This window comes from Oncorhynchus tshawytscha, linkage group LG15 (genome assembly GCF_018296145.1).
Source record: "Oncorhynchus tshawytscha isolate Ot180627B linkage group LG15, Otsh_v2.0, whole genome shotgun sequence".
NCBI classification, from domain to species: Eukaryota; Metazoa; Chordata; class Actinopteri; order Salmoniformes; family Salmonidae; genus Oncorhynchus; species Oncorhynchus tshawytscha.
In genome coordinates, this window is record NC_056443.1 from 19,098,888 (window position 1) to 19,111,751 (window position 12,864).

Consider the following 12,864-nt stretch of genomic DNA (forward strand, 5'->3'; position numbering starts at 1 on the left):
AATCAAATGTTATTTGTCACATGCGCCGAATACAATCAGGTGTAGACCTTACAGTGGAATGCCTACTTAAAAGCCCTTTACCAACAATGCAGTTTTTAGAAAAATACATGCTAAGTAAAAAATAGATAAGTAAAAAGTACAAAATAAAAGTAACAAGTAATTAAAGACATTCACAACAAACATGTTTTACTGTTTCAACCTGCTGTTGAACTTTTTTCCTCAAATGGATCATCACAGTAAGGTGAGTTTTAAAAGTATGATAGACCTACTATTTTGATGATAAGTGTTTGATGTGATTTTCGATCGCATTGGCATCGATGTCAGAGTGGTTAAAGGGACTATAGAGCCCTGAGTACCAAGCCATTAGCAACCTGATGGTTGTTAACAAGTTGGGTACTATCAAAACATGGCCAGAGTGCATAAAGAGTAGATTATCCCGTGACAACGGTCAAGTGTATATTTACTGAGGTCATGACTCATGACTGCCGGTGTGGCGGTAATATGGTCACCACAACAGCCCTAATCAGAGCCCTATGCAACCTTGTCAAAAGTAGTGCACTACATAGGGAATATGGTGCCATTTAGGATGCAAACTCTTTGGCCTTTTATGGCTGATAAATTCATCTTTGGATGTGACAGGATGTTACGGAAGACCCATAACTCCTCCCACAAGGCAACCGTTAGGTTGCTTGACTAGAAACCGTTTAGATTTTGTAGTCCTACGTCTCAATAAAGTTTGCAAGTGCTTCGAAGCAAAGATCAAATATATCCAGCAAAGATCAAATCGATCCAGAAGCCATGTATTCTGGTCTCCCACATTGGGTTAATGTTCAAAGCAAAATTCTATTCTAGAATCCAGCAGTTTATTTTGTCAGTTACATCAGATGTTGACTATATGATCAAAAGTGTTGCGCAGTGTAAATCCCAACTGTCAACATGACAAATTAGCATGTATTTTACCACTGGGACAAATAAATATTGCGTCCGGAGTGGCACCCTATTCCCGATGTAGTGAACTATGTAGGGAATAGGGCACCATTTCGGAAGCATTCAATAGCTCACCTTATTCAGCTCCGCTGAGTGCTTGATCTCCTCCATCTTCTTCAGTCTTTCCTGGATCATCTGCTGTACATCTATCTCTGTCTTCTTCAGCTGAGCCTGTGGAGAACATTCAGTGCCTTCAGGAGGTATTCACACCACTTTACTTTCCCCACCTTCTTTTGTTTGTTACAACCTGAATTTAAAATTGATTCAATTGAGATGTCGTGTCATTGGCTTGCACACAATACCCCATAATGTCTAAGCGGAATTATGATTGTATTATGTTTTACTAAATGAATACAAAATTAAAATCTGAAATGTTTTGAGTCAATAAGTATTCAACCTATTTGTTATGGCAAGCCTAAATAAATTCAGGAGTAAAAATGTGCTTGACAAGTCACATAATAAGTTGCACGGACTCACTCTGTACAATAATAGTGTTTAACATGATTTTAGAATGACTACCTCATCTCTGTACCCCACACATACAATTATCTGTAAGGTCCCTCAGTTGAGCAGTGAATTTCAAAGAGAGATTAAACCACAAAGACCATGGAGGTTTTCCAATGACTTGCAAAGAAGGGGACCTATTGGTAGATGGGTACAAATTTTTAAAAAGGAGATATTAAATATCAATTCGAGCATGGTGAATTTATTAATTATACGTTGGATGGTGTATCAATTCACCCAGTCAATACAAAGATACAGGCGTCCTTTCTAACTCAGTTGCCAGAAAGGAAGGAAACCGCTCAGGAATTTCACCATGAGGCCAATGGTGACTTTAAAACAGTGACAGAGTTTAATGACTGGGATAGGAGAAAACTGAGAAATTGCAATAAAATTGGAAAATCCAACAAATCACATCACATTTTCAAGCACGGTGGTGGCTGCATCATGCTATGGGTATGCTTGTCATCGGCAAGGACTAGGGAGTTTTTTAGGATAAAAAGAAATGGAATAGAGCTAAGCACAGGCAAAGAGGTCCTAGAGGTTAACCTATTTCAGTCTGCTTTCCAACAGACACTGAGACAAATTCACCTTTCAGCAGGACAATAACCTAAAACACAAGGCCTAATCTACACTTGAGTTGCTTACCAACACGATATTGAATGTTCTTGAGTGGCCTAGTTACAGTTTTGACTTAAATCATCTTGAAAGTGTATGGCAAGACTTGAAAATGAAAAATATTTAAGACTTACCCAGAAAGACTTAGCCGTAATTGCTGCTAGAGGTGATTCAAACATTTATTAACTTAAGGGTGTGAATACTTATGTAAATGAGCTGTTTCTGTATTTCGTTTTTAATACATTTGCAAAACTGTCAAAATACATGTTTTCACTTCATCATTATGGGGTATTGTGTGTCAATGGGTGAGAAAAAAAATCTATTGAATTCAGGCTGTAACACAACAAAATGTGGAAGAAGACAAAGGGTGTGAATACTCCTGTATCTGAAGGCACTGTAGGTGAGAGATAATTAATCTTACATTTGGCAGTCTATAGTCTGGTCCCAGATCTGTTTATACAACATGTTGACAATGACTGACAAGGAAACAGGCCGAAATTCAGGCTAGGCAGCCTACTTTCAACAACATCTAGAGCTAGGCCTCACAAACTGTAGTGTGTTATTGGTGGATTTATGTACCAAATACAGTTGACCTCTTCTAAAATGTACTTTTACAGCTTCAATGGCAATCATTGTGTCAGTTTTATTAGGAGCTGACCATAAAAGTCTGCAAATCGTGTGGCCAAAATGTGACTAGGTTTTTTATATAGCTGCATTTAGCTTCTGATCGCTGCATCAAGCCTGAACAGCACAATAGTTACTGTGTGTCTTTGAAAATGATAAACCAATTGACAACGGATTCTCGAAATATACACTACCGGTCAGAAGTTTTAGAACACCTACTCATCCAAGGGGTTTTCTTTATTTGTACTATTTTCTACATTGTAGAATAATAGTGAAGACATCACAACTAGGAAATAACACATATGGAATCATGTAGTAACCAAAAAAGTGTTAAACAAATCAAAATATATTTTATATTTGAGATTCTTCAAATAGCCACCCTTTGCCTTGATGACAGCTTTGCATATTCTTGGCATTCTCTCCACCAGCTTCACCTGGAATGCTTTTCCAACAGTCTTGAAGGAATTCCCACATATACTGAGCACTTGTTGGCTGCTTTTCCTTCACTCTGCGGTCTGACTCATCCCAAACCATCTCATTTGGGTTGAGGTCTGGGGATTGTGGAGGCCAGGTCATCTGATGCAGCACTCCATCACTCTCCTTCTTGGTAAAATAGCCCTTACACAGCTTGGAGGTGTGTTGGGTCATTGTCCTGTTGAAAAACAAATGATAGTCCCACTAAGCGCAAACCAGGTGGGAACGCGTATCGCTGCAGAATGCTGTGGTAGCCATGCTGGTGAAGTGTGCCTTGAATTCTAAATAAATCACAGACAGTGTCACCAGCAAAGCACCCCCACACCATAACACCTCCTCCTCCATGCTTTACGGTGGGAAATACACATGCTGAGTTCATCCGTTCACCCACACCGCGTCTCACAAAGACATGGCAATCTCAAATTTGGACTCATTAGACCAAAGGGCAAATTTCCCTCGGTCTAATGTCCATTGCTCATGTTTCTTGGCCCAAGAAAGTCTCTTCTTCAAAATACTGTCCTTTAGTAGTGGTTTCTTTGCAGCAATTTTACAATGAAGGACTGATTCACACAGTCTCCTCTGAACAGTTGATGTTGAGATGTGTCTGTTACTTGGGCTGCAATTTCTGAGGCTGGTAACTCTAATGAACTTATCCTTGGCAGCAGAGGTAACTCTGGGTCTTCTATTCCTGTGGCGGTCCTCATGAGAACCAGTTTCATAATATAGCGCTTGATGGTTTTTGCGACTGTACTTGAAGAAACTTTCAAAGTTCTTGAAATTTCCCGTATTGACTGACCTTCATGTCTTAAAGTAATGATGGACTGTCATTTCCCATTGCTTATTTGAGCTGTTCTTGCCATACTATGGACTTGGTCTTTTACCAAATATGGATATCTTCTGTATACCCCCCCTACCTTGTCACAACACAACTGGTTGGCTGAAACACTTCCACAAATTAACTTTTAAGAAGGAAAACCTGTTCATTGAAATGCATTCCAGGTGACTACTTCATGAAGCTGGTTGAGAGAATGCCAAGAGTGTGAAAAGCTGTCATCAAGGCAAAGGGTGGCTATTCTAAGAATCTCAAATATAAAATATATGTTGATTTGTTTAACACTTCTTTGGTAACAACAGGATTCCATATGTGTTATTTCATAGTTTTCATGTCTTCACTATTATTCTGCAATGTAGAACATTGTAAAAATAAAGAAAAACCTTTGAATGAGTAGGTGTTCTAAAATGTTTGAACGGTAGTGTACTTTACACTTGATTAATCGCATCAAAACTAACCTGGATGAATGACGTTTCACCATATTTATATATATAAAAAATGTAACATACACTGTAGCCTTTATACTGTAATAGCCTCTACAAATTATTCTCACCTTCTTATCAGTCCACTCCCTCTCTACAGGTACAGTAAAGTGAGCTCTGTGGTCCGTCTCCGTACACAGCACACACACACAGATATGGTCTTTCTTACAGAACAGCTCCAGAAGCCTCTCGTGCTTGGGACACATCCTCTCTTCCAGGTTAGTCACGGGTTCGATCAGCTTGTGTTTGGTGAAGCGTGTGTTGTGGTTCTTGATGTGTTCCTCGCAGTATGAGGTCAGACACACCAGGCAGGACTTGACGGCCTTCATCCGGTCGCCCATGCAGACATCACAAGACACCTCGCCCCATGGGCTGTGGGGTGGGGATGGAGGAGCATCGGCTGGAGGTTCCTCTGGCTCTCCCTCTGGCTTCTCTTCTATTGGTTTCTCTGGTTCCTGGCTCGTCGTTCGTTGCAGCTGTGGCAGCTGTAGCTTTTGCATCTCCTGCTTCAGTCTCAGCTCCTGGAGAAGTTTCTGCTGCTTTTGAACCAGCTCCTGTTGTTCTTTCTTCTTCATTTCCCTCTCCGTCTTTTTCTGCTCCTCCTCCTTCTGTTTCTGCTCTTCCATCTTCTTCTGCAAATCTCGTTCCTCTTTCAGTTCCTGCCGTTGGAGACGCTCGGCGTTGCTAACCCTGATGTCCTTAAATTGCTCAGCGATCTCCCTCAGGACGGTGTTGATGCTAATGTCGGGCCGCTTGAAGAAGGTCTTCTTGCACATGGGGCATTGGAACAGGGCGGTGGTCTTCCAGTAGTCTAGGATGCAGCAGCGGCAGAAGTTGTGTCCACAGGGGATGGAGACAGGGTTGGTGAACACGTCCAGACAGATGGAGCAGTGGACTTGCTCCTCCGTCAGATTTCCATGATTTCCTGCAAGGTAAGCCATTACTGGCAGAGAAGACCGTGCACGGTCATACTTAACATTACAGTGTTCTGTAACACTTTATATTGTAGTGTTTCGGAAACACCTTATATTACAGTGTTCGGTAACACTTCACATTGGGATCGTTGTCTGACCTGTCATATCGGACCTGTGAGATCCAGGCCATAAAGCAGGCAGTATATCAGATCAGGTTTATTTTAGTGTGGATGTGTTGTAATGTGGATGTGGATGTGCTATAATGTTCCTGCTTCTCTTTGGATGTTAATCGGATGTTGACTTGTATGGCCTCCAAAATGTATTTCTGGAACCCTAACAGCAGATTCAAACTTAGATATTAGCTTCTATTGCTTCTCAAAGGTCATATTACAACCCTAAACACATCTAGTTGAAGTCCTGGCCACTTCGATCACGAGCCAAGTGAGAGCTATTGAAAAGCATGTGGGCATTCTTTACTTAAATTATCCCCCATGCTAAATATACTAAGCAAGAATTGTTTGGTTTAGAAAGCGGGCTGTCAGCAAGTTAAAGCTATGTGCACCCGCAGGCCGCGCATGCGCATAGCTTTTTGAGCAGTGAGCATTTATGAACACATGGGCTGCTTTCCAAATTGAACCCTTTGCCCTATGGAGTGCACTACTTTTGAGCAGGTCCCCTATGGTCCTGGTCAAAAGTAGTGCACCATGTAGGGAATAGGCTACCATTTGGGACACCCACCGTGGCTAGAAGGTTGGCTATTCATAGATGTAAAAGATTAGCATCTTTCCAAAAATATCGGTCTAGTCGCTCTCCTGCTCTGCTTTCTTTCTCATAAACAACAAGTGTCCCAAAAATCTCTCCTTTCTCCTGAAGTGTGCACTTGTTCACTTCCCTTCATGGATTTGAAAGAAAAAGATGGGTATATCAATACAATGCTTTTACATTTGATTTATTTTTTATTTAACTAGGCAAGTCAGTTAAGAACAAATTCTTATTTACAATGACGGCCAACACCGGCCAAACCCAGACGACACTGGGCCAATTGTCCGCTGCCCTATGGGACTCCCAATCACGGCCGTTGTGATACAGCCTGGATTCGAACCAGGATTTTCTGTAGTGACGCCTCTAGCACTGAGATGCAGTGCCTTAGACCGCTGCGCCACTCGGGAGCACCCCAAAATAGTGAACAAGTGCACACTTCAGGAGGAAGGAGAGATTATTGGGACATAACCAAGAATGGACGTTCTGTATCTTCTCAATCCTCACATAATTCCATTTCCAAATCATTTGTTTTTATATTCTTCCTCTATCCCGCCTGCAGTACGAAATCAAGATATTTCAACAACTTAGAACAAAAAAAGAGAAAGTTCAGATCAAGCTTTTGTTGAAGCCTCACAATGTAAATGTTATTAATCTCTTTCATATCTGTCCTGATTGAACTTAAAACAGTCGAAAAATGATTATTGCATAAAGCAAACCTTGCGTGTATTTTTACTGACACAGTTAAAAGGTAGAGAGAAAACATGCAAAGAGAGAGAGAAGAAATGCGGACACTCACCAGAGAGAAGCAGCTGTTGCAAGAAAGCCACTGTACAGAGTGACCGCTCTGGCCAAACACTGACACATGACACTGCTGCCACTAACCCCCAGCTACTCGGCCCTAAAATATGCCCCTCTCCCTCCCCTCCTTATCCCAGTTACCAATTTACACTTTCACGGCATGGACCGCTCTGCTCGAAGGAGAACAGCATTAGCCCTAAATCAGACACTGGGGTCGTTTTTCTGTCTTTGCTTATAGCCCTAGATCTTATTAACATTTGTGTATATTTTTCACACACTCAACACCAAAATGAACAAACACAGACAATACCCACAATGTCGTATAACTAGGTTTCTCACTTTAGGTGTAAAGTTACATACCTCCAAGTCTACTCTGAATATGCTGTAGTTATTATGTAGATATCATGTCAGGGGTAATTTATTTATTGATAGAAAATCGTTATTTAGAAGTTGCTGATTGAAGTACAAAAGTAAGAATAATGTATTATCTGTGAATTTATAGAAGTACTGTGTCACGAATATCACCGAAGGTGGCTCCCCTTCCAGTTCGGGTGGCGCTTGGTCTACTAGCTGCTACTGATCCCTTTTTCCACTTTTTGTTTTGGTTAGTCTAATTGGTTTCACCTGTTCCTTGTTGGGGTTTTTGGGTTGAGGTTATTTAAGTTAAATTAGCCCGCCTGTGTTCGTAAGGGCTAGTTTGCTGTTTTGTGAAGGAGTGTTCCTGTTTTTTGTTGGGATTACCGCTGTACAGCGTATGTACCAGTTAGTACATTGTTGGAGTGTTTTACGTCTGTGTTTAGCGTCACTTGTTTGCTCGCTGTTACTGTACGGAGAATAAAGCGGTTTCCCGAATCCTCTGTTTTCTGAGCCTGACTCTACACCCATCACTCTTCAAGCATTACAGAAGCCCGCACCCATCTACGATGGAGTCAGCAGGAGCAGCAACCACCCCTCTCCCCACGATGGAAGAGCGTGTCCTTCATCACACGTCCATCCTCCATCACATCGGATCAGCGATGGATCAGATGATGGAGAGGATGGACCGATGGGAGAGGAGTGGTCTCCCTACTTCCCCTCCAACCCCCCTGAAAGCTACAACCTCCTCCAGCGGTATCCGGTACCAGCGCCCTGCGTATTGCGCCTCCAAGGGAGTATGATGGAGCGGCGGCGCGGTGCCAGGGATTCCTGCTCCAACTCGAGCTTTACCTGGCCACCGTTCGGCCGGCTCCCTCGGACGAGGAGAGCGTGAGTGTCCTCGTCTCTTGCTTGACGGGTAGAGCCCTGGAGTGGGCCAATGCCGTCTGGAACGGGCCCGACTCGGCGAGATCCGGGCCGTGTTCGATCACCCTCTGGAGAGCCGAGCAGCGGGTGAGAGATTGTTCCATCTCAGGCAGGGGACGAGGAGCGCGCAGGACTTCGCGCTGGAGTTCCGGACCTTGGCCGCTGGGGCGGGGTGGAACGACAGGGCCCTAATCGACCATTACAGGTGTAGCCTGAGAGAGGACGTCCGCAGGGAGCTGGCTTGTCGGGACACTACGCTCACCCTGGACGAGCTCATAGACCTGTCGATCCGGCTAGACAATCTGCTGGCTGCTCGTAGACGTTCTGAAAGGGTCCTGTCTGTTCCACCTCCTGGACCTCCCGCTCCCATCCCTATGGAGCTAGGGGGGGGCTGCATCTAAGGAGACCGGAGGAGGCTCCTCCTGCACCAGCTGTAGCCGGAGAGGGCACACTTCCGGTCGGTGCTGGAGGAGTCCATCTGGGAGTCGAGAGGGCAGGCAGAACACTTCTCGGTCACCCCAGGTGAGTCAGCACCACACTCACCCAGAGCTTCCTGTTGTTCACATGTTTTTATTAATTTGTTTCCCCAAGTTTTCTCCTTCTCTCCAGCATAAGGCACTAGTCGATTCAGGCGCAGCTGGGAACTTTATTGATCGCGGACTCGCCCAGAGGTTGAGGATTCCGTTAGTACAGATAGATCCCCCTTCCCCGTGCACTCCTTAGATAGTCTACCATTAGGGTCAGGGCTGGTCAGGGAGGCCACGGTTCCACTGGAGATGATTATGCGGCGGGATCATAAGGAGCGGATTAGTCTGTTCCTTATCGATTCACCTGCGTTTCCGGTGGTGCTGGGGGTTCCCTGGCTGGCTAGTCACAATCCTAGGATTTCGTGGAGACATGGAGCTCTCCAGGGGTGGTCTGAGGAGTGTTCAGGCAGGTGTGTAGGAGTTTCAATCAGTGCGACGACAGTGGAGAGTCCAGACCAGGTTTCCACTGTGCGCATTCCCGTTGAGTATGCCGATTTGGCTATCGCCTTCTGTAAAAAGAAGGCGACCCAATTACCACTCCATCGACAGGGGGATTGCGTGATAAACCTCCAGGTAAACGCTGCACTGCACTTTTTTGTGAAGAAAAAGGAGGGAGGTTTGCGTCCGTGCATTGATTATCGAGGTCTCAATTCCATTACGGTGGGTTTTAGTTACCTACTACCTCTCATCGCTACTGCGGTGGAATCATTTCACGGAGAGCGGTTCTTCACGAAACTGGACCTCAGGAGAGCGTATAATCTGGTGCGTATACGGGAGGGAGATGAGTGGAAAACCGTGTTTAGTACCACATCTGGCCATTACAAGTACCTCGCCATGCCGTATGGGTTAAAGAATGCTCCAACCATCTTTCAATCCTTTGTCGACGAGATTCTCAGGGAGCTGCACGGACAGGGTGTGGTGGTCTATATTGACGATATCTTGATCTACTCCGCCACACGCGCCACGCATGTATCTCTGGTGCGCAAGGTTCTTGGACGACTGCTGGAGCATGATCTGTACGTTAAGGCGGAGAAATGTGAGTTTTCCAAACAAGCTGTTTCCTTCCTGGGTTATCGCATTTCCACCTCGGGGTTGGTGATGGAGTGTGACCACGTCAAGGCCGTGCGTAATTGGTCGACTCCGACCACGGTAAAGGAGGTGCAGCGGTTCTTAGGGTTTGCCAATTACTACCGGAGATTTATCCAGGGTTTTGGTCAGGTGGCGGCTCCCATTACATCACTGCTGAAGGGGGGGTGGTGCGGTTGCAGTGGTGTTCATAGTGGAGGTGGACACATCCGAGGCTGGGGTTGGAGCCGTGCTCTCACAGCGTTTGTGTACATCACCGAATCTCCGCCCCTGTGCTTTTTTTCCGAAGAAGCTCGGGCCGGTGGAGCAAAACCATGATGTGGGGGACAGGGAGTTGTTGGCTGTGGTTAAGGCCCTGAAGGTGTGGAGACACTGGCTTGAGGGGGCTAAGCACCCTTTCCTCATCTGTACTGATGACCGTAACCTGGAGTATATCCGAGCAGCTAGGAGACTGAATCGTCATTAGCCAAGGTGGGCCATGTATTTCACCCGATTCAGATTCATGATCTCGTATAGACCAGGTTCCCTTAACACTAAGGCCGACGCGCTGTCCCGTTTCTATGACACGGAGGATTGGTCCATCGATCCTACTCCCATCATTCCGGCGGCTAGGCTGGTGGCACCGATAGTATGGGAGGTGGACGCGGACATAGAGCGGGCGCTAAGGGGGGAACCTGCGCCTCCATAGTGCCCGGAGGGTCATAGGTACGTGCCGCTTGCTGTCCATGATCAATTGATTTGGTGGGCTCATAGTCTACACTCGTCGGGTCACCCGGGGATTTCGAGGACAGTGCGGGGTCTTAGGGGGAAGTACTGGTGGCCCACCTTAGTTAAGGACGTGCGGTTCTATGTCTCCTCCTGTTTGGTGTGCGCCCAGAGCAAAGCTCCTAGGCACTTGCCAAGAGGGAAGTTTACAACCCCTCCCCGTTCCACAACGGCCGTGGTCCCATCTATCTGTGGACTTCCTCACTGATCTTCCCCCATCTCAGGGAAACACAACGATCCTGGAAGTTGTGGATCGGTTCTCTAAGTCCTGCCGTCTTATCCCGTTGCCCGGTCTCCCTACGGCCTTACAGACTGCGGAGACTCTGTTCATCCACGTCTTCCGGCACTACGGGGTGCCCGAGGACATAATTTCTGATCGGGGTCCCCAGTTCACATCCCGAGTGTGGAAGGCATTTATGGAACGTCTGGGGATCTCGGTCAGCCTGAACTCGGGGTATCACCCGGAGAGTAATGGGCAGGTGGAGAGAGTGAACCAGGAGGTGGGTAGGTTTCTGCGGTCGTATTGCCATGACCGGCCAGGGGAGTGGGCGAGATACGTCCCCTGGGGTGAAATGGCCCAGAACTCACTCCGCCACTCCTCTACCAACATGTCACCGTTTCAGTGCGTGTTGGGCTACCAGCCATTCCTGGCACCGTGGCATCAGAGCCAGACCGAGGCTCCTGCGGTGGAGGAGTGGGTGAAGCGCTCTCAGGAGACCTGGAGGGCCGCCCAGGAATCACTAAGACAGGCGAGTGGACGGCAGAAGAGGAGCGCTGACCATCACCGCAGGGAGGCCCCCGTGTTCGCACCGGGGGACAGGGTCTGGCTCTCGACCCGAAACCTGACCCTCCGCCTGCCCTGCCGGAAGCTGGGTCCGCAGTGTGTGGGGCCATTCAAAGTCCTGAGGAGGATAAACAAGGTGTGTTATCGATTACTACTTCCTTCGTATTATCGTATTAAACCCTCGTTTCATGTGTCCCTCCTCAGGCCGGTGGTAGCTGGTCCCCTGCAGGATGGTGAGGTTCCGGAGGTACCTTGTTGGGGTTTTTGGGTTGGGGTTATTTAAGTTCAATTAGCCTGCCTGTGTTTGTAAGGGCTTGTTTGCTGTTTTGTCAAGGAGTGTTCCTGTCTTTTGTTGGGATTACCGCTGTACAGCGTATGTACCAGTTAGGACATTGTTGGAGTGTTTTACACCTGTGTTCTGCATCACTTGTTTGCCAGCTGTTACTGTACAGAGAATAAAGTGGTTTGCTCCTCTGCAGTCTGCGCCTGACTCTACACCAATCACTCTTCAAGCGTTACAGACTGTAGTTATGTTAACAGCTTCCAATTGACTTCTAGACTTAAAAATGTCCAAGGAATAATAAACAGTGTTTCACAGTGAGGATTTTTAGAATATATGTTTTTTATTCAAAGAACCATCTCTTTAACAGATCCTTAACATGTTTAGTGTCTTAGCCTAACGTATGACCAGGGAAAACTCTGGGCTGTAGTTATACAGGAGATAGGCCATCATTTGGGTCCCATAATTCTTCCTGTTACGATCACACCGTGAGGAACAACTCAGGCCCTTTTCAAGAGACTAAACTGTGATTGGTCAACCTCTGAGCAGAAGGGGGCACGTCATGTCATGGTTGTGTCTTAAATGCACTCCGACATAGTGCACTACTTTTGACTGAAGCTCTATGGGCCCTGGTCAAAAGGTAGTGCACTCGCTACATAGTGTCAAAAGTAGTGCACTATACATTGTGTCAAAATTAGTGCACTCTAGGAATTGGGTGGCATTTGTAGGCTATGTCTCATCTCAGCTATGCTTCACTGCACTGATGATGAGCGGGGCTGCGTTCTTTCCCTCCTGATTGAGACAGGGGCTAAAGATGGGGTACAAACTCTCATTAAAGGTATCCTCAAATGTGAAGAGGTGCGTGTGCTTCTTGACGTCGTAGAACGACACCTGGCCGCCTTCGTAGTCGAGGAAGATCCCGATCTTCTGGGGGTGAGAGGCCAGCTGCAGGGATAGTCGGGTGGATGCCAGAGCCTTGACCTCCCCACCTTTCAGCCACAGGCACCAGTACCTATGTGATGAGATGAGATTACTATTCTTGCTAAATATTACATCCATACAATTATGGGAGTTGATCACTATATATTTCGATTAAAATTAGATAAGTACTTTGCCACACTGATAAGTCATGATCTCTCCTAAACGGTT

At 46.0% G+C, this 12,864-nt stretch overlaps 1 protein-coding gene across 1 annotated transcript in view; it reads right to left on the reverse strand.

The window, feature by feature from the left end:
• Nucleotides 1-12,864, reverse strand: part of LOC112215080 — a 29,897-nt gene that overhangs the window by 6,033 nt on the left and 11,000 nt on the right. The window contains exons 10-13 of the mRNA XM_042297798.1: nt 12,462-12,727; nt 6,991-7,119; nt 4,590-5,461; nt 1,063-1,158 (exon numbers count right to left, since the gene is read on the reverse strand). Of these exons, the coding sequence (XP_042153732.1) occupies nt 1,063-1,158; nt 4,590-5,461; nt 6,991-7,119; nt 12,462-12,727 (1,363 nt within the window). The remainder of the gene's footprint in view (nt 1-1,062; nt 1,159-4,589; nt 5,462-6,990; nt 7,120-12,461; nt 12,728-12,864) is intronic.